The sequence below is a fragment of the Aquarana catesbeiana genome, linkage group LG02 (genome assembly GCF_042186555.1).
Source record: "Aquarana catesbeiana isolate 2022-GZ linkage group LG02, ASM4218655v1, whole genome shotgun sequence".
NCBI lineage: Eukaryota > Metazoa > Chordata > Amphibia > Anura > Ranidae > Aquarana > Aquarana catesbeiana.
This window is the reverse complement of record NC_133325.1, coordinates 764338098-764360230: the sequence shown is the minus strand read 5'-3', so window position 1 is coordinate 764360230 and position 22133 is coordinate 764338098. Positions and strand designations below refer to the sequence as shown.

Genomic DNA, 22133 nt, shown 5'->3' with positions numbered 1-22133 from the left:
AAGAACCAACTCCTTAATTAGTGCATCAATGAATTTGCCCGTTTTTTCGAGGGGGCCATTTACCGCAGAGACGATGGGTCTGCCGGGTGGGTTTGTTAAAGATTTATGGAGTTTTGGAATGATATAAAAGGTGGGTATATTAAACTGAGATATACGTAAGAAATTGAATTCCTTTCTGTTAATTAATTTTTCCTCCAATGCTAGACTCAGCAAAAAATTAAGTTCATTGACAATACCGGGAAATGGATTTGACTGAAGCTTGCGATAAGTGGACTCATCACCCAGAAGTCTACATACTTCTTTTTCATATTGGTCCTCGGTAAGGAGGACCACGTTCCCTCCCTTGTCACTGCTCTTAATAACAATACCCGGTGTCTCCTCTAGTTCTTTTAGGGCCTTTCTTTCTTCCCCAGTAAGGTTATCTATACCCCTATACTTCCAGTTTACCTTAGAGAGGTCTCTCCTGACTTGTTTCAGGAAGAATTCTATAGACTTGTGTTTTGATAACGGGGGCATCTTGACTGATTTTATAGATAGATTGGCCGAGCGGGTGTCTGCTGTTTGCTCCAAGGGCGTCTCTGTATCGAGATCAGAATCCTCATTCTCTTCTAGAAGAGAAATAAGTGTATCTAGGGCCTCCAACTCTTCTTTATTTTGTGTGTTTTGATTGTTTTCAGTGTGTTTAGTTAAATGCCAGTATCTAAAAATCACCTTTCTAAGGTAAAGGGAAATGTCCTTATACACTTCAAACTCATTCATCCCTGATTTGGGGGAAAAAGAGAGGCCCCTGCCAAGCAGGGAAAGATGGTGTTGGTTCAAAGGGAATTCGGTAAGGTTAACGACCTTCATGTCCGTAATAGGACTGGATGAAGATATTACTAATGAATTGTCACTATTTATGTCCTGTGTGTTTTCTTCCTGAGTTGTCGCTGACTTTTGCGAGTTTCCCTTTGTCTTCCCTGATGGCTTGGGGGTGAGTTTGGTGGTGTTTTTCCCTTTCCACTGGGTTTGGTTTTCCCTGTCGTGATTATGGGGTTGTCTATTGGTGACTGGTCCCTCTCTAAAAAAGTCACCGATAGATCACGGCGTTCACTATCACTGTCAGTAGATGAATATTGTTTGCGTGTGGTCTTTGTATTGGCTACACTGTTACTCCTTCCTCTATGTTTGCGAGATCGACTTCTTCCTTTATAGATTGTAGGATCAAACAGATCACCACGTTCAAGATCTAATAAGTTCTGTTTGAATTTCTCTTGTTTATGAATTTTTAAGTTGCGTTGAGTTTTATCTACCTCCTTTTTAAGAAGCTCATTATGTTTTTCAAACGAGGGATCAGTTTTGAAGGGTTCAAGTAAACCAACACTAATGTCTATCTCCGCTTTTAATTCATCCAGCTGTGCCTGTTCCTCATCAACAATCAACTGCATAATTTCAAGACCTCGTCTGACACAGCTGGCCTTCCAGGCCTCAATGAAACGAGGTGTATGGAGGTGTCCAGCTGGAGTGACCCGTTCTCTCAGACCCCTGGGAATGATCCCATTCTCAATATGAGATTTTAATGAGGAGATGTCCCATTTCCTATTCAGAAATTTGATAGTTAATTACCTACCTATCAATGCACATAAGTGCCACCTATCAGCACCCATCAGTGCCACCTATCAGTGCCCATCAGTGCTCCTATCAGTGCCCATCAGTGCTCCTATCAGTGCCACCTATCAGTGCCCGTCAGTGCTGCTTATCAGGGCCGCCTATCAGTGCCCATCAGTGCTGCATATAACTGCCTCATCATCAGTGCCACCTCATCATTGCCACCTCATCAGTGCCAATCAGTACTGCTTCATCAGTGCCCATCAGTGAAGGATAAAACTTACTTATTTACAAAGTTTTGTAACAAAGCTTTTGTTCTTACAAAATTTTTTGTATTTCTTTATTTGTAGCGCAAAAAATAAAAACCCCAGTGGTGATCAAATACCACCAAAAGAAAGCTCTATTTGTGGGGAAAAAAATGATAAAAATTTTGTTTGGGTACAGTGTTGCATGCCCACCCAATTCTCATTCAAAATGCAACAGCGCTGAAAGCTGAAAATTGGTCTGGGCAGGAAGGGGGGAAAGTGGCCACTGCTCAGTATTGAAGTGGTTAAACTTCTTGTTGTATTCCTCAAACCACTCTTGAACAGGCATGGACTGGCCATCGGGACTACCCGGAGTAGGCCGATGGCTCAGTGGGCCAGTTTTAGCGGCCGCCTAATTTGCCTGTTGTATTGGAGGTCCACGGCGATCTACCCGTCAATCACCGACAGCTGGCAGGTGGCCTGATGGGTAGATCAAGATGCATACAGAATAGTGCAGGAAGCGTGTGTAATAAGTTCTCTCATGTCACGCTTGCTCCCCGGTGGCCCCTCCTCTCTTCTCGTCTATCCCCATTTGCTTATGACATCATCTGGGATGGACGAGAAGAGAGGAGGGGCCACCGGGGAGCAGCGTGACATGAGAGAGAACATATTACAGATGCTTCCTACGCTACTCTGCATGCTGGCTGGTAAACACTGTGCCCTGATGTTCCCCAATATACCCTGGTGTGCCCCAATGTGCCCCAATGTGCTCCAATATGCCCTGATGTGCCCCAATGTCCCCTGATGTGCCCCAATGTGCTCCAATATGCCCTGATGTGCTCCAATGTGCCCCAATGTGCTTTAATGTGTCCTGATGTGCCCCAATGTGCCCTGATGTGCCCCAATATGCCCTGATGTGCTATGTGCCCTGATGTGCCCCAATGTGCCCTGATGTGCCCCAATATGCCCTGATGTGCTATGTGCCCTGATGTGCCCCAATGTGCCCTGATGTGCCCCAATATGCCCTGATGTGCTATGTGCCCCAATGTGCCCTGATGTGCCCCAATATGCCCTGATATGCTATGTGCCCTGATGTGCCCCAATATGCCCTGATGTGCCCCAATGTGCCCTGATATGCTTTAATGTGCCCCAAAATGCCCCGATGTGCCCCAATATGCCCTGATGTGCTATGTGCCCCGTGCCCTGATGTGACTGATGTGTCCCGTGCCCTGATGTGCTATGGGCCCCCTGCCCTGATGTGCCCTAATGTGCCCCATGCCCTGATGTGCTATGTGCCCTGATGTGCCCTGATGTGCCTTGAGCCCTGATGTCCCATGCCCTGATGTCCTGTACCCCGGTGTGCTGTGCCTCAATGTCATGTGCCCTGCTGTGCCCTGTACCCTGATGTGCTGTGCCCTGATGTGTCCTGTACGCTGATGTGCTGGGCTCTGTACTCTGATGTGCTATGCCCTGATGTGCACTGTACCCTGATGTGCTGTGACCTGTACCCTGATGTGCTGTGCCCTGATGTGCCCTGATGTGCTGTGCTCTGATGTGCCGTGCCCTGATGTGCCGTGCCCTGATGTGCTGTGCCCTGATGTTCTGTGCTCTGTGCCCTGATGTGCTGTGCTCTGTGCCCTGATGTGCTGGGCTCTGTACCGTGTCCTGATGTGCTGTGCCCTGATGTGCTGTGCTCTGTGCCCTGATGTGCTGTGCTCTGTGCCCTGATGTGCTGGGCTCTGTACCGTGTCCTGATGTGCTGTGCCCTGATGTGCTGGGCTCTGTACCGTGCCCTGATGTGATGGGCTCTGTACCATGCCCTGATGTGCTGGGCTCTGTACCGTGCCCTGATATACACTGTACCCTGATGTGTTGTGCCCAGGGCAGGTCTGGATGAAGTCCAGGGCCACATTTCTGTCCCAGTCCAGCCCTGCTCTTGAATCATTTTTTGTAGTGTGGCAGTGTGCATTATCCTGCTGAAAGGGGCCACTGCCATCATCATGCCATTTCCAACAAGGTTTACATAGGTGGTACATGTCAAGTAACATCCACGTGAATGGCAGGACTCAAAATTTCCCCCAAAATTTCCCCAAAAAACTTTGCCCAAAGATTCACACTACCTCTGCTGGCTTGTCTTCTTCCCATACTGCATCCTGGTGCCATCTCTTCCTCAGGTAGGCGACGCACACGCACCCGGCCATTTACATGATGTAAAAGAAAATGTAATTCATCAAACCAGGCCACACTCTTCTATTGCTCCGAGGTCGAGTTCTGATGCTCATTGTAGGTGTTTTTGCATGGGCACCCTTCCCGGTCTGCGGCTACACAGTTCCACACACAACAAACTGCAATGTCCATTCTTTCTGCTTTCAACACATCAACTTCAGTGACAACTTGTTTGCTTGGTACCTAATATATGGGATCAAGCAGAAGGGTAGCTGAGGAACAAGCAAAAGGTTGGTAACGAGTGGTAGTGAAGATAAGGAATGCAGAAGGAGTGAAAGGGGCAAGAAATTGATTGGAGAGAGCCAAATAATCTGGCAAACAGGAAGTACAAAAGCATGGCGCGATCGCCGCTGGCCACACGCGATCGCGTGCACGAAAGCCAGCACGGGGATTTGTGTGTGTAAACACACAAATTCCTGTGCTGTCAGGGGAGAGAAGACAGATCGTGAGTTCCTACAAAGTAGGAACAACGATCTGTCATCTCTCCTAGTTAGTCCCATCCCCACACAGTTAGAACACACTGAGGGAACACACAGTTAACCCCTTGAACGCCCCCTAGTGTTAACACCTTCCATGCCAGTGACTGTTATACAGTAATCAGTGCATATTTATAGCACTGATCGTTCTATAAATGTCAGTGGTCCCAAAAATGTGTCAAAAGTGTCCGATCTGTCCGCCGCAATACCGCTAAAAATCGCAGATCACCGCCATTACTAGTAAAAAAAAACAAATAATAAAAACGCCATAAAAATGCCATAAGTCTTTCCCATAGTTTGTAGACGCAAACCAATCAATATACGCTTATTGCGATTTTTTTTTTTTTACCAAAAATATGTAGAAGAATACATATTGGCCTAAACTAATGAAGACATTTGTTTTTGTTTTTTAAATTGGGGGGATATTTATTAGGCATGAGCCGAACACCCCCCTGTTCGGTTCGCACCAGAACACGCGAACAGGAAAAAAGTTCATTCGAACATGCGAACACCGTTAAAGTCTATGGGACACGAACATGAATAATCAAAAGTGCTAATTTTAAAGGCTTATATGCAAGTTATTGTCATAAAACGTGTTTGGGGACCTGGGTCCTGCCCCAGGGGACATGGATCAATGCAAAAAAAAGTTTTAAAAACGGCCGTTTTTTCAGGAGCAGTGATTTTAATAATGCTTAAAGTCAAACAATAAAAGTGTAATATCCCTTTAAATTTCGTACCTGGGGGGTGTCTATAGTATGCCTGTAAAGGGGCGCATGTTTCCTGTGTTTAGAACAGTCTGACAGCAAAATGACATTTTGAAGGAAAAAACTCATTTAAAACTACCTGCGGCTATTGCATTGCCGACAATACACATAGAAGTTCATTGATAAAAACGGCATGGGAATTCCCCAAAGGGGAACCCCGAACCAAAATTAAAAAAAAAAAATGACGTGGGAGTCCTCCTAAATTCCATACCAGGCCCTTCAGGTCTGGTATGGATATTAAGGGGAACCCCGGCCAAAATTAAAAAAAAAAAATGACGTGGGGTTCCCCCTAAATTCCATACCAGACCCTTCAGGTCTGGTATGGATTTTAAGGGGAACCCCGCGCCAAAAAAAAAAAAAAAACGGCGTGGGGTCCCCCCAAAAATCCATACCAGACCCTTATCCGAGCACGCAACCTGGCAGGCCGCAGGAAAAGAGGGGGGGACGAGAGTGCGGCCCCCCCTCCCTCCTGAACCGTACCAGGCCACATGCCCTCAACATTGGGAGGGTGCTTTGGGGTAGCCCCCCAAAACACCTTGTCCCCATGTTGATGAGGACAAGGGCCTCATCCCCACAACCCTGGCCGGTGGTTGTGGGGGTCTGCGGGCGGGGGGCTTATCGGAATCTGGAAGCCCCCTTTAACAAGGTGACCCCCAGATCCCGGCCCCCCCCCTGTGTGAAATGGTAAGGGGGTACATAAGTACCCCTACCATTTCACGAAAAACGTGTCAAAAATGTTAAAAATGACAAGAGACAGTTTTTGACAATTCCTTTATTTAAATGCTTCTTCTTTCTTCTATCTTCCTTCATCTTCTGGTTCTTCTGGCTCTTCTGGTTCTTCCTCCGGCGTTCTCGTCCAGCATCTCCTCCGCAGCGTCTTCTATCTTCTTCTCCTCGGGCCGCTCTGCACCCATGGCATGGGGGGGAGGCTCCCGCTCTTCTCTTCTTCTTTTCTTCTCTTCTTCATTTTCTTCTCCGGGCCGCTCCGCAATCCATGCTGGCATGGAGGGAGGCTCCCGCTGTGTGACGGCGCTCCTCGTCTGACAGTTCTTAAATAACGGGGGGCGGGGCCACCCGGTGACCCCGCCCCCCCTCTGACGCACGGTGACTTGACGGGACTTCCCTGTGACGTCACGGGGAATGCCACAGGGAAGTCCCGTCAAGTCACCGTGCGTCAGAGGGGGGCGGGGTCACCGGGTGGCCCCGCCCCCCGTTATTTAAGAACTGCCAGACGAGGAGCGCCGTCACACAGCGGGAGCCTCCCTCCATGCCAGCATGGATTGCGGAGCGGCCCGGAGAAGAAAATGAAGAAGAGAAGAAGAGAAGAAAAGAAGAAGAGAAGAGCGGGAGCCTCCCCCCCATGCCATGGGTGCGGAGCGGCCCGAGGAGAAGAAGATAGAAGACCCCGCGGAGGAGATGCTGGACGAGAACGCCGGAGGAAGAACCAGAAGAGCCAGAAGAACCAGAAGATGAAGGAAGATAAGATAGAAGAAAGAAGAAGCATTTAAATAAAGGAATTGTCAAAAACTGTCTCTTGTCATTTTTAACATTTTTGACACTTTTTTCGTGAAATGGTAGGGGTACTTATGTACCCCCTTACCATTTCACACAGGGGGGGGCCGGGATCTGGGGGTCACCTTGTTAAAGGGGGCTTCCAGATTCCGATAAGCCCCCCGCCCGCAGACCCCCACAACCACCGGCCAGGGTTGTGGGGATGAGGCCCTTGTCCTCATCAACATGGGGACAAGGTGTTTTGGGGGGCTACCCCAAAGCACCCTCCCAATGTTGAGGGCATGTGGCCTGGTACGGTTCAGGAGGGAGGGGGGGCCGCACTCCCGTCCCCCCCTCTTTTCCTGCGGCCTGCCAGGTTGCGTGCTCGGATAAGGGTCTGGTATGGATGTTTGGGGGGACCCCACGCCGTTTTTTTTTTTTTTTGGCGCGGGGTTCCCCTTAAAATCCATACCAGACCTGAAGGGTCTGGTATGGAATTTAGGGGGAACCCCACGTCATTTTTTTTTTTTTTAATTTTGGCCGGGGTTCCCCTTAATATCCATACCAGACCTGAAGGGCCTGGTATGGAATTTAGGAGGACTCCCACGTCATTTTTTTTTTTAAATTTTGGTTCGGGGTTCCCCTTTGGGGAATTCCCATGCCGTTTTTATCAATGAACTTCTATGTGTATTGTTGGCAATGCAATAGCCGCGGGTAGTTTTAAATGAGTTTTTTCCTTCAAAATGTCATTTTGCTGTCAGACTGTTCTAAACACAGGAAACATGCGCCCCATTACAGACACACTATAGACACCCCCCAGGTACGAAATTTAAAGGGATATTACACTTTTATTGATTGACTTTAAGCATTATTAAAATCACTGCTCCTGAAAAAACGGCCGTTTTTAAAACTTTTTTTTGCATTGATCCATGTCCCCTGGGGCAGGACCCAGGTCCCCAAACACTTTTTATGACAATAACTTGCATATTAGCCTTTAAAATTAGCACTTTTGATTTCTCCCATAGACTTTTAAAGGGTGTTCCGCGGCATTCGAATTTGCCTCGAACACCCCAAATTGTTCGCTGTTCGGCGAACTTGCGAACAGCCAATGTTCGAGTCGAACATGAGTTCGACTCGAACTTGAAGCTCATCCCTAATATTTATTATAGCAAAAAGTAAAAAATATAGTTTTTTTTCAAAATTGTAGCTCTTTTTTTGTTTATAGTGCAAAAAATAATAACCGCAGAGGTGATCAAATACCACCAAAAGAAAGCTCTATTTGTGGGCAAAGAAGGACGCAAATTTCGTTTGGGTACAGCATTGCATGACCGCGCAATTGTCAGTTAAAGCGACGCAGTGCCAAATTGTAAAAAGTGCTCTGGTCAAGAAGGGGGTAAAATCTTCCGGGGCTGAAGTGGTTAAACAAGTCCTTTATATGTGTTCTTATAAATTATGTCTTCTTGTATGCCTTTTCATATAAAGTGAAAAGTGTTTTCCACCACTACCAATATACTGCACTCATGTGTATACAGCAATTACAACAATTTCTCCAAGCTTATGCAACGACCAACACAATATTTCTTCTTTCACTCTGTGATGTATAAACTCAGTGTACTCACCTCAATGTGCTAACCTAAATAGGTCACCATGAGCATGCCCCTTTACGAGGTCTCATCCACCTCCTCAGCATTCCACCATCCTGTTTCCACCTGGTCACCTCCACTGCTTTGTTCCAATATGAAGCACACTTATAAAGGTTATTCATCCACTGGCTCCATCGCTCCATCGCTCCATCGCTATCAATAAAAAACAAATGGCTTTTTTGTTAAAAAATCAATTAAAATACCATTCACAAGCAACATGCACTAATCCAGCAGTGCAAGACCTTAAAATTCACTAATATGCCATCAAGTTGCTTACCCCTTTTAAAACGTGGACCTCAGCATCACCTACACTGTAAATATCCATCTCTCTGTATGATTTTACTTTTGCAGTGCTCAGTTCTAGACATTCTCAATATTTCTTTTGCAGGTGGAAGCTGAAGAAGAGGCAGCAACAGCAGAGGAGGTAAACCAAAAAACAACTAAAGACTCTTGTATGACAGCTTCTTGTGGGAAACAATAAACTTCCTTTACCTTCCCTGACTAAACCAAATCCTGCTCCATTTGTGTCTCATACGTTCTCCCTCCCAGACACTGCAGGTTACAGTGGAAAGTTTCAGCAACGGTGCTGCCAATCAAAGCAGTGGGCAGTAGTAGGTGTGGCCAGGTGCTTATTGACAAGCTGGGGACAATGCTAGTAGCCATGCCCCCCGCAACATGTTTGCAACCCTTCTAGTTCAGGCAGGCTCCACCTACATGAGAGTGGCAACTCTGCTCTGAATTCATTAGCAGTGCAGCATCGTTGCCACACCATTACAGGAAGCTGCATTAGATGTGCTTCACTGGCAGGATCAATAGGTATTTGTGAGACTTTGCAAACTGTAAGTGCAAATGTACATTTAATTATGCTCTGCAGTTAAATTTGCTAAAAAAAATATATTCTCCCGTCATTTTTTTTTTTTCAAATATAATTTTTATTAAACTCCACGAAGAGGTGGAACCCAGGTAATACAGAGATAACAGGTAATCAACCATAAACATATACTCTTAAACTCTAAACCATAGAATATCAGATTGCACGATGGGTGCTTACAACTTAACTTAATGCCGTGTACACACGACTTTTCGACAGCAAAGGTCCGATGGGAACGAATCCGCCAGACAATTCGATCGTGTGTTGGCTTCATCGGACCTTTGCTGTCGAAAAATCAGACGGACTTTAGATTTCGAACATGTTTCAAATCTTTCCGACGGACTCGAATTAGTCAGTTCGTCTGTATGCTAGTCCGACGGACAAAAAAACGACGCTAGGGCAGCTATTGGCTACTGGCTATGAACTTCCTTATTCTAGTCCCTTCGTATGTCATCACGTTCAAACCAATGGACTTTCGAACGGACTTTAGTCCGTTCGTGTGTGGGCAAGTCCAGTCGTTCGAAAGTCCGTAGTAACTCTGTCGAAAGTCCGTTGGACCTTTGATGCTGAAAAGTCCGCTCGTGTGTACACAGAATAAGAGTTGGTATACAGAATTCACATTAGATACATTTCTTAATTTTCCATGCTTGTGTTACATTCAGTCAATCAACTTTGTATCCTGACCTTAGGCCATCCCTTCCATCCTTTTCCTTTTACTACCTATTTTAAAAAGCTTTAAGAGAGAAAGGAGTCAAGAAGCAGTACCTGGCCTAAAGGACCAGAAAGAGAGAGAAGAAGGGGGGAAAAGGGGGGGGGGGGGGTAGGTAGGGCAGTATGACATGGGATCTGTTCTGCAAATCATGTTTGGGTGTTTATGATCCTTTGTCCGAGATTTTATCCAAGGTCTCCAAGTTTTGGTGTATGTCTCCTGTTTATCTTCTCCCGTCATTTTTAACTGCAGCCAGGGCTATAGTTTCTTCCCACTGAAGATCCATTAAGATGCCCCATTGGAAACGGCTTCTAAGAAATGTATTTATTTACACAGTGTATCTATATATATATATATATATATATATATATATATATATACTGTATATATATATTTATTTTAAGAATGGCACTGTTATTTTCCATTCCCAGGAGGGAGGAGAGGCCGATGATGAACAAGGAGAGGAAGAAGAAGAAGAAGGGGAAGAAGAAGAATCATAGACCTCAGCATTGTCATCGTATTAGTAGCCAGGTTAGTCTAGTCACAGGAATGCTGTATGTCTCTGACGGTAATGCATATGTTTTTTACCTGGAACAACTCTTTTATTCTTCATGTACACTAGCCTACACTGGCAGCTCCTAAACTTGAGTTTAAGAACTTCTGGTGTTTTTTCCCAAAGCTCCTAAACTCAACTCCATAAAAGTTTATGGGGTTGAGTTACTAAGACAACTAGACTGTGCACTTTGCTGTTTTTTGCCAAAGCTGCTAAACTCACTTCCATAAAAGCCTATGGCAGGGGTCGGCAACTATAGGAGGACACTATAGGGGGCAGAGGACACTATGGGGGCAGAGGACACTACAGTGATGGGGGGGTTCAGGGACAGAGGACACTGCTTTAGGGGCCACAGGAAATTTGCTATGTAGGGAGGGGGGCAGAGGACACTATGGGAGGTATGTGAAGGGGGACAGAGGGCACTGCAATGGGGGGGACCCCATTAGGGACCCCATCTCATTTGGGGACAGGGACCCCATTCTCACCTTAAGTGGAAAAGGTTGCTGACCCCTGGCCTATGGGATTGAGTTAATAAAGACAACTAGACTGTGCAGTTGCTCTAGAGCTTAGTAAATGAGCACAAGCTCTGCTGACTTCTATCATCCAATCATGTGCAAGCAAAGATGCGTTTTTTTTCTTGCATGTGATTGGGTATTCTTTGCAAAGTGAAGCTTTATCTCATTTAATAAGCTCTGGAGCAACTGCACTTGCAGAGTGCAGTAAACGTACACATAATCTCACAAACGTGAGTACACCCCTCACATTTGTGTAAATATCTTATTATATCTTTTCATGTGACAACACTGAAGAAATTACACTTTGCTACAATGTAAAGTAGTGAGTGTACAGCTTGTAAAACAGTGTAAATTTGCTGTCCCCTCAAAATAACTCAACACACAGCCATTAATGTCTAAACCGCTGGCAACAAAAGTGAGTACACCCCTAAGTGAAAATGTCCAAATTGGGCCCAAAGTGTCAATATTTTGTGTGGCCACCATTATTTTCCAGCACTGCCTTAACCCTCTTGGGCATGGAATTCACCAGAGCTTCACAGGTTGCCACTGAAGTCCTCTTCCACTCCTCCATGATGACATCACGGAGCTGGTGGATGTTAGAGACCTTGCGCTCCTCTACCTTCCATTTGAGGATGCTCCACAGATGCTCAATGGGGTTTAGGTCTGGAGACAAGCTTGGCCAGTCCATCACCTTTACCCTCAACTTCTTTAGCAAGGCAGTGGTCATCTTGGAGGTGTGTTTGGGGTCGTTATGTTGGAATACTGCCCTGTGGCCCAGTCTCCGAACGGAGGGGATCATGCTCTGCTTCAGTATGTCACAGTACATGTTGGCATTCATGGTTCCCTCAATGAACTGTAGCTCCCCAGTGCCGGTGTCTTGTCGAATACTGTCCCCCATCGGATAGTGTCCGCCCTGTACTGCGCAGGCGCAGTACGGAGGACAAACGAGACGCCGAAAGTCCCTGAAGTTCAACAGCTGATCATCAGCTGTACACGGCGCATGCGCTTTTATTCTCACCCTGTGTCCAGGTTCATTCCCTACTATCCAAGTGGACATAGAGTTAGAATAAATAGATGCCGAGCGCAGCGAGGCCGTGCCCGAAGCGTGGCGAGCGCAGCGAGCCCACGAGGGGCCCTCTTACAAAGCCATCACTAATAAGTGCCCAAGCGCCGTGTACAGCTGATGGTCAGCTGATCAACTTCGGACACTTTCGGCATCTCCTTCTCCTCCGTACTGCACAAGCGCTGCGCCTGCGCAGTACAGGGCGGACACTATCCGATAGGAGGACAGTTCTCGTCAGAATACCGGCAGCACTCATGCAGCCCCAGACCATGACACTCCCACCACCATGCTTGACTGTAGGCAAGACACACTTGTCTTTGTATTCCTTACCTGGTTGCCACCACACACGCTTGACGCCATCTGAACCAAATACGTTTATCTTGGTCTCATCAGACCACAGGACATGGTTCCAGTAATCCATGTCCTTAGTCTGCTTGTCTTCAGCAAACTGTTTGCGGGCTTTCTTGTGCATCATCTTTAGAAGAGGCTTCCTTCTCGGACAGCAGCCATGCAGACCAATTTGATGCAGTGTGCGGCGTATGGTCTGAGCACTGACAGGCTGACCCCCCACCCCTTCAACCTCTGCAGCAATGCTGGCAGCACTCATATGTCTATTTCCCAGAGACAATCTCTGGATATGACGCTGAGCATGTGCACTCAACTCCTTTGGTCGACCATTGCGAGGCCTGTTCTGAGTGGAACCTGTCCTGTTAATCCGCTGTATGGTCTTAGCCACTGTGCTGCAGTCCAGTTTCAGGGTCTTGGCAATCTTCTTATAGCCTAGACCATCTTTATGTAAAGCAAAAATTCTTTTTTTCAGATTTTCAGAGAGTTCTTTGCCATGAGGTGCCATGTTGAACTTCCAGTGACCAGTATGTGAGAGTGAGAGCGATAACACCAAATTTAACACACCTGCTCCCCATTCACACCTGAGACCTTGTAACACTAACGAGTCACATGACATCAGGGAGGGAAAATAACTAATTGGGCCCAATTTGGACATTTTCACTTAGGGGTGTACTCACTTTTGTTGCCAGCGGTTTAGACATTAATGACTGTGTGTTGAGTTATTTTGAGGGGACAGCAAATTTACACTGTTATACAAGCTGTACACTCACTACTTTACATTGTAGCAAAGTGTCATTTCTTCAGTGCTGTCACATGAAAAGATATAATAAAATATTTACAAAAATGTGAGGGTGTACTCACTTTTGTGAGATACTTTTGACAATATAGTGTGTGTGTGTGTGTGTGTGTGTGTGTGTGTGTATATATATATATATATATATATATATATATATACACACACACACACACACACACACACACACACACACACACACACACACACACACACACACACACACACACACACACACACACACACACACACACACACACACTATATTGTCAAAAGTATTGGGACACAATATTGAGTTGGCCCACCTTTTGCAGCTATAGCTTCAACTCTTCTGGGAAGGCTGTCCACAAAATGTAGGAGTGTGTCTATGGGAATGTTTGACCATTCTTCCACAAGCACATTCGTGAGGTCAGGCACTGATTTTACAAAAAGGCCTGGCTCGCAGTCTCCGCTCTAATTCATCCCAAAGATGTTCTATTGTGTTAAGGTCAGGACCAGTCAAGTTCCTCCACCCCAAACTCGCTCACCCGTGTCTTTATGGACCTTGCTGTGCGCACTGATGCACAGTCATGTTGGAACAGGAAGGGGCCATCCCCAAACTGTTCCCACAAAGTTTGGAGCATGAAATTTTACAAAATGTCTTGGTATGCTGACACCTTAAGAGTTCTCTTCACTGGAACTAAGGGGCCAGCCCAACCCCTGAAAAACAACCCCACACCATAATCCCCCTTCACCAAATGGTTTGGACCAGTGCACAAAGCAAGGTCCATAAAGACATGAATGAGTGAGCTTAGGGTGGAGGAACTTGACTGGCCTGCACAGAGTCCTGACCTCAACCCGATAGAACACCTTTGGGATGAATTTAGAGTGAAGACTGCAAGCCAGGCCTTCTCGTCAACATCAGTGCGTGACCTCACAAATGCGCTTCTGGAAGAATGGTCAAACATTCCCATAGACACACTCCTAAACCTTGTGGACGGCCTTCCCAGAAGAGTTGAAGCTGTTATAGCTGCAAAAGGTGGGCCAACTCAATATTGAACCCTACAGACTAAGACTGGGATGTCATTAAAATTCATGTGCATGTAAAGGCAAACACCCCAATACTTTTCACAATCTAGTGTATATATACAGTGAGGGAAAAAGCATTTGATCCCTTGCTGATTTTGTACATTTGCCCACTGACAAAGAAATGATCAGTCTATAATTTTAATGGTCAGTTTATTTTAACAGTGAGAGACAGAACAACAACAAAAATATCCAGAAAAACTCATTTCAAAAAAGTTATTAATTGATTTGCATTTTAGTGCGTGAAATATGTATTTGACCCCTTCGCAAAACATGACTTAGTACTTGGTGGCAAAACCCTTGTTGGCAATCACAGAGGTCAGACTTCTCTAGTAGTTGGCCACCAGGTTTGCACACATCTCAGGAGGGATTTTGTCCCACTCCTCTTTGCAGATCCTCTCCAAGTTATTAAGGTTTCGAGGATGACGTTTAGTAACTCAAACCTTCAGCTCCCTCCACATATTTTCTATGGAATTAAGGTCTGGAGATGGCTGGGCCACTCCAGGACCCTAATGTGCTTCTTCTTGAGCCACTCCTTTGTTGCCTTGGCTGGGTCTTTTGGGTCATTGTCATGCTGGAATACCCATCCATGACCCATTTTCAATGGCCTGGCTGAGGGAAGGAGGTTCTCACCCAAGATTTGGTGGTACATGGCCCAGTCCATCTTCCCTTTGATGCGGTGAATAGACATGTGCATGACAATAAAATTTGTTTTGTTATTCTAGTTATTTTGTTTCGTTAAATTCTGTTGATTCATTCAATTCGTATCCGGGATTAGTATTCGGAATTCATATTCAAAACTTGTATTCGGAATTTTTTTAATTTTCTTTGAATTCACCGATTTTTTCAGATTAGAGAAATCTTCATCAAATGATTACAATTACCCCTTTAATCACCATTGGCTTAACTAAAATAGCATTATTTTGTAATGGTACTCTAATAACACACACAGTCTTTGATCTCTGCAATATGTGTACAGTTATGTCCTGTACACACGACCGATTTTGCCGTTGGAATAAACTCTGAAGGTTTTTCCGACGGAGTTCCGACGGAATTCTGCTCAAGCTGTCTTGCATACACATGGCCACACCAAATTCCGACTGTCCAGAACACGGTGGCGTACAACACCTACGACGGGACTAGAAAACGGAAGTTCAATAGCCAGTAGCCAATAGCTTCCGTCTCGGACTTGCTTTAGAGCATGCGTCGTTTTTGGTGCATCGGAACAGCATACAGACAAAATTTTTTTCCGATAGTAATTTGTTCCGTCGGAAAAATATAGAACATGTTCTCTATTTAAGACCCTCGATGGAAAAAGTCCAATGGGGCATACACACGGTCGGAATATACGATGAAAAGCTCCCATCGGACTCTTTCTGTCGGAAAATCCGCTCGTGTGTATGGGACATTAGAATTCAACTGGAGTTCGATGTAAAATTTGATTCGATTTCTGTGCGAATTTCCGAAATTTAGACAAATTTTGTTTTGTAATTCGGAGCATTCAGTAAAATTTGTTTATATTGTAATTCGGGTATTCGGACATATCCGAATCTCCGAATAACGAAAAATTTGTCAGAATATAAATTCGGAAACGAAATGAAACGAACCACACATGTCTAGCGAAGACAGTGAAGTTGTCCTGTCCCCTTAGCAGTAAAACACCCCCAAAGCATAATGTTCTCACCTCCATGTTTGACGGTGGGGATGGTATTCTTGGGGTCATAGGCAGTATTCCTCCTCCTCCAAACACAGAGAGTTAAGTTCAGAGGAGAACACTTTCACTAAGTTCTCCTCTGAATGTGCTTTCTTGAGCAGGGGACCAGTGTGTTACCAATTTTTTTCTTGGTCCCAGCTGCCTTGAGATCATGGAAAAGATTGTCCCATGTAGTTCTTGGCTGATTCCTCACCATTTTCATGATCATTGAGAATCCACGAGGTGAGAACGTGTATGGAGCCCCAGACCGAGGGAGACTGACAGTTATTTTGTGTGTCTTCCATTTGCGAATCATGGCACCAACTGTTGTCACCCTCTCACCAAGCTGTTTGGCGATGGTCTTGCAGCCCATTCCAGCCTTGTATAGGTCTACAATCTTGTCTCTGACATCCTTGGACAGCTCTTTGGTCTTGGCCAAGGTGGAGAGATTGGAATCTGATTGATTGATTGCTTCTGTGGACAGGTGTCTTTTATATAGGTAACAAGCTGAGACTAGGAGTACTCCCTTTAAGAGAGTTGTCCTAATCTCAGCTCGTTACCTGTATAGAAGACACCTGGGAGCCAGAAATCTTACTGATTGATAGGGGATCAAATACTTATTTCACTCATTAAAATGCAAATCATTTTATAACTTTTTTTGAAATGCGTGTAGCGCTGGTAGATTTTTAATCTACCGCTGATAGGTAAATCTTGTGGGTTACTTGTTAGGTGAAGTTAGATTTGCCTCTGTTCCAGCTTGGCTGAGTTGTGCGTAGTTCCACACTGTGCCGGTGGGTGTGGTTGTCACCATGGGCTGGTGTTGGAAAGGCAATGTGTTGAAGCGCATGAGAGCTCCTCTGTCCTGGGGACAACTCGGTGGAGGTGGTCCTCCGAGTTGCATTCTGGGAGAGGGTATTTATGGGACAGATGCCATGTTCGGGGGTTCGTTTTCAGCCACCTGCTGGCCCTCCTGGCCGACAGGTATGCGTTAAGAGTACCACCTCGTGGTCCTCCGTGCCGGAGGCCTACGTTGCTGTGGCATGTGGGTGGGCCCAGAAGCCTGTCTGGGGCCTACCACAGCAGCAGAGGAATGGTCCTGAGCTGTCTATCCTGAGTGAAGAAGCTGGACAACCGAGGAGATCCCAGGGGAGGACCCGTCCTGGAAGGATCATGCAGAGTGCTGGTCTGGAGAGGGGCCTGGTGACTCCTGGTTGGAAGACTCCTGGGGCCTGGTTGGAGGACGTATCCTGAAGTAATCTTACTGCATAGTACTGCCGGGTTGGCTTAAAGGTTCAAGTGCTGTGTCTGACATTCATCGCAAACCAATACATCCTGTGGCAGAGGATCGTACGGGTTTTATTCCAAGCAAGTCTGTGGCAGAGACTTTTGTTTGTGCTGCGTACTGGCTGCTAGGTTAGTGAGAGAAACCTATCCAGGCGGGCAAAGATTGAATACCACAAGGGGAGTGCATTCAACTACAAGTGTTAAATTCCAAAGAATTTTCTTCCCTGCAACTTTCCTTCTGCCTCTTTCCTGCTACTTCCTATATTACTTGTTCATTAAAGCATTGGAAAATATATTCAAGTGTTTAGTGTCTATATCATCCAGAGGTAAACTCAACGGGACCCTAGACCCTGGTGCCGGTAAAACAGAGATATCGAGAGTGAAGGTAACAGCCCGCTTTAAACCAGCAACTCCACTGAGAGTTAGTGGTACATGCCTTTTTATGTATAGTTTTGTTGTTATTCTGTCCCTTGCTGGTAAAATAAACCTACCATTAAAATCATAGACTGATCATTTCTTTGTCAGTGGGCAAACGTACAAAATCAGCAGGGGATGAAATACTTTTTCCCCCATACTGTACACTGTCACACAATATAAAATATATGCACACACACTGTATATATACACATGGGGCAGTTATAGTTACTCATTACTTTTATAGGCTGTGATTTTTGCTTTGTAATACTGTGTGCAATGATTGCCCTTCACTTTGCCCTTCTCAGAGGCAGGGTTCTTAAAGTGTGAGCTCATTGCTAAGCTCATTGGTGTATACTCTTATAATTTTACATTGTATTTATCATTTGTGTTCATGCAAAGTACAATTGTAGCATTTTTTTTTCCTTTTCAGACTGTTTAACCAATCAGCATTCTGTCACTCCACCTTGATTTGTTCCCATGAAGTCTACTTGTGAAATCTGCAAGCTGGCGCTCTACAAAGAGACAAATAAAGAAGTTCTCAGAGAGACCTCCTATTTCGGCACCTTATGCTCATTTTCACTCGCAAATGACTGAATGTGTTAGACTTTGCACTGGATATCCTCAGGATTTATTGCCAACAGGATATCATGATCACAGTTTGTAATAAAGTTGGAAATAAACCTTGTATATTTTTCATGGAGGCTCAGAAGTGGCTTCACTTTTTCTTATTTACTTCCTAAATGCTTTGCAGTAAAAAGATTCATAAGCATATGGTGGAACCATAAAAGTGGAACTCCAGGCACCAATTCAATATCGATCTAAAGATTATTATTTCTTGAATATTATTTTTTTTTTGTAATGAGTAAAGAACCCTTTAAAAGAACTATAAATTTGCTTTGATCCTTCTTCCCTGTTAACGTCCATAGTGTGGAAAGCCAAGGAATGGGGTGTGGAGGGGTACATCAACACAGCAAGACATGGCTGTGTAATGCTGACGGTGGCATAGTCAGAAGCTTGTCTAAAAAACATAGTCCAAGAGATGATGGCTGAATGCTCTACATGCAAAGAAGGCGCGTCAAGCGTGTCATCACACCTAGTGCTAGCCTAGCTAGCTTTTGAAGTTGAAACTGGAGTTCCACTTTAAGCATTGTGTATTATAAACTGCTGCCCTATGTATTTTTCTCATAATTTACTCGTTTTTACCTTAAAGTGGTGTTCCGGCCGAAATTATACTTTTTAAATAAAAATACCCCTATAATACACAAGCTTAATGTATTCTAGTAAAGTTAGTCTGTATACTAAGGTCTGTTTTGTTAGTTTATAGCAGTAGTTTGTTATTTTATAAACCTACAGCAGGCCGTGGCCATCTTAAGTGTGGGCATCTGAAGCCAGACTGTATTTCTTCCTGGATCTCATCCTTGCAGATCTCGCACATGCTCAGTGCAGCACAAGCAGTGTAATAGGTTTCAGGTCAGGTTTCCATAGCAGTTTCAGAGGAAGTTGCCGCCCCTTCCCAATAGGCTTTGCAAACAGGAAATGATGAGATGGGCCGCGGCCAGGGAGGAGGAAGTGAAAAATGAATACAGCAGATATACAGTAGGTGCTGAGAAAAAAAATTTAAAAATATCCAATTTGTTTACAGTGCACAGTTTAGTGAGGGATGCTGAAGAGTTGTAAAAGTGGGTGGAACTCCACTTTAAGATTTATCTGGATCCAGTGTGGTCTTCTTCTTCTGCCTTACTCCCCTACTCCAGGTCCCGTCCTGTGCCACCATCATTATTATACATCACATTGTTTTTTCTTGGTTCCTGCAGTAGCAATGACATGGCACCACATGAGAAACCTCATCCTCACCTGGGCAAGAATAGAGACAGTGGGTGGGGCCAGACAAAAAGAAAGTGGAAATAAAAAGTATTCAAAGAAAGATTTTTTTTTTTTTATAAAGCGGAGGAGAAGGCAGTGGTGGGACAAAGTAATCCAGTGTCCAGGCCAAAGCTGGGAAACTGTGCCTCCCTCCCAGTCCCTTGGAACCGCCACAACCACATGCACATAGAGATCCCCCTTGTCCTGGCCCTAGGGGGAGTATCACATAAGAGTAAACATTAAAGCTGAATTCCAGGCAGGAACCTCCCGCACCAATTTTTCTCAACAAAACATGGGACATTTACTGACGGAGCACATTTTTTACTGACAACCTAAAAAATGACGGAACTATTAAAATCTAAGGCAATCGATATTTAAACAGTATTATGCCCTGTACACACGACCGGTTTTGCCATCAGAATAAACTCTGAAGGTTTTTATGACGGAGTTTCTGACAGAATTCCGCTCAAGCTGTCTTGCATACACACGGTCACATCAAAATTCTGACCACCCAGAATGCGGTGACGTACAACACGTACGACGGGACTAGAAAACGGAAGTTCAATAGCCAGTAGCCAATAGCTTCTGCCTTGTACTTGCTTCAGAGCATGCGCCGTTTTTGGTGCGTTGGAACAGCATAGAGACGAGCGGTTTTTCCGATAGTAATTTGTTCCATCGGAAAAATATAGAACATGTTCTCTTTCTAAGTCCGGCATACTCACGGTCGGAATATACGATGAAAAGCTCCCATTGGACGCTTTCTGTCGGAAATTCCGTTCGTGTGTACGCGGCATAACACATGATATGGAAACCCTGACAATACCCATAACAAGTAATTTGTCTGGTTTACACTTACAAAAGTCAACACAGCATGACAAATTTGCAGGCCCTGATATTTACGGACAGTTGTAAAAATCAAATTTTTTTTTTACAACCTGTCCATAAATATGTATTTGTCATATCCATGGGATCCCTGTGGAAGCTGGAAAAGGCACCGCTAATACCATGAACTTCACTAGCTCCCGGGTCCCAGACTGAGCAGCGGCCTTGCTGTTTAGTGAACATTGCAGGCTGTTCGCTTGGCATAGACACCATTCAGAGAACACTGAACGCAAAGCATTCTCTGATTCAATGAGGCGGAGGGGGTGGTCAGTGATGTCACAATCACAGTAGTAGCAGTGCCAACTACAGTGATTTCCAGCTTCTACAGGGATCCCACAGGTATGTTACATACACTATATTACCAAAAATATTGGGACGCCTGCCTTTACACACATAAACTTTAAAAGCATCCCAGTCTTAGTCTGTAGGGTTCAATATTCAGTTGACCCATCCTCTACAGCTATAACAGCTTCAACTCTTCTGGGAAGGCTGTCCACAAGGTTTAGGAGTGTGTCTATGGGAATGTTTGACCATTCTCCCAGAAACGCATGTGTGAGGTCAGGCACTGATGTTGGACGAGAAGACCTGGATTTTAGTCTCCGCTCAAATTCATCCCAAAGGTGTTATATTGGGTTGATGTGCAGGCCAGTCAAGTTCCTTGACCCCAAATTCACTCATCCATGTCTATATGGACCTTGCTTTTGTGCATGGGTCCAAATTATTTGGTGGAGGAGGGGATTATGGTGTGGGGTTGTTTTTCAGGGGTTGGGCTTGGCCCCTTAGTTCCAGTGAAGAGAACTCTTAAGGCGTCAGCATACCAAGACATTTTGTACAATTTCATCCTCCCAACTTTGTGGGAACAGTTTGGGGATGGCCCCTTCCCGTTCCAACATGACTGCACACCAGTGCACAAAGCAAGGTCCATAAAGACATGGATGAGCGAGTTTGGGGTGAAAGAACTTGACTGGCCTGCACAGAGTCCTGACGTCAACCCGATAGAACACCTTTGGGATGAATTAGAGTGCAGACTGCGAGCCAGGCCTTATCGTCCAACATCAGTGCCTGACCTCACAAATGCTCTTCTGGAAGAATGGTCAAACATTCCCATAGACACACTCCTAAACCTTGTGGACAACCTTCCCAGAAGAGCTGAAGCTGTAATAGCTTCAAAGGGTGGGCCAACTCAATATTGAATTCTACAGACTAATGCCCCGTACGCACGGTCGGACTTTGTTCGGACATTCCGACAACAAAATCCTAGGATTTTTTTCGACGGATGTTGGCTCAAACTTGTCTTGCATACACACGGTCACACAAAGTTGTCGGAAAATCCGACCGTTCTAAACGCGGTGACGTAAAACACGTACGTCGGGACTATAAACGGGGCAGTGGCCAATAGCTTTCATCTCTTTATTTATTCTGAGCATGCGTGGCACTTTGTCCGTCGGATTTGTGTACACACGATCGGAATTTCCGACAGCGGATTTTGTTGTCGGAAAATTTTATATCCTGCTCTCAAACTTTGTGTGTCGGAAAATCCGATGGAAAATGTGTGATGGAGCCCACACACGGTCGGAATTTCCGACAACAAGGTCCTATCACACATTTTCCGTCGGAAAATCCGACCGTGTGTACGGGGTATGAG

At 45.2% G+C, this 22133-nt stretch overlaps 1 protein-coding gene across 1 annotated transcript in view; it reads left to right on the top strand.

Annotated features, from left to right (window-relative positions):
• The window catches only part of SH3BGR (SH3 domain binding glutamate rich protein), a 141410-nt gene extending 122966 nt beyond the window's left edge, over nt 1–18444 (top strand). The window contains exons 5-7 of the mRNA XM_073617243.1: nt 8821–8856; nt 10444–10543; nt 18174–18444. Of these exons, the coding sequence (XP_073473344.1) occupies nt 8821–8856; nt 10444–10512 (105 nt within the window). The 3' untranslated portion in view covers nt 10513–10543; nt 18174–18444. The remainder of the gene's footprint in view (nt 1–8820; nt 8857–10443; nt 10544–18173) is intronic.
• The last annotated feature ends 3689 nt before the right edge of the window (nt 18445–22133 follow it).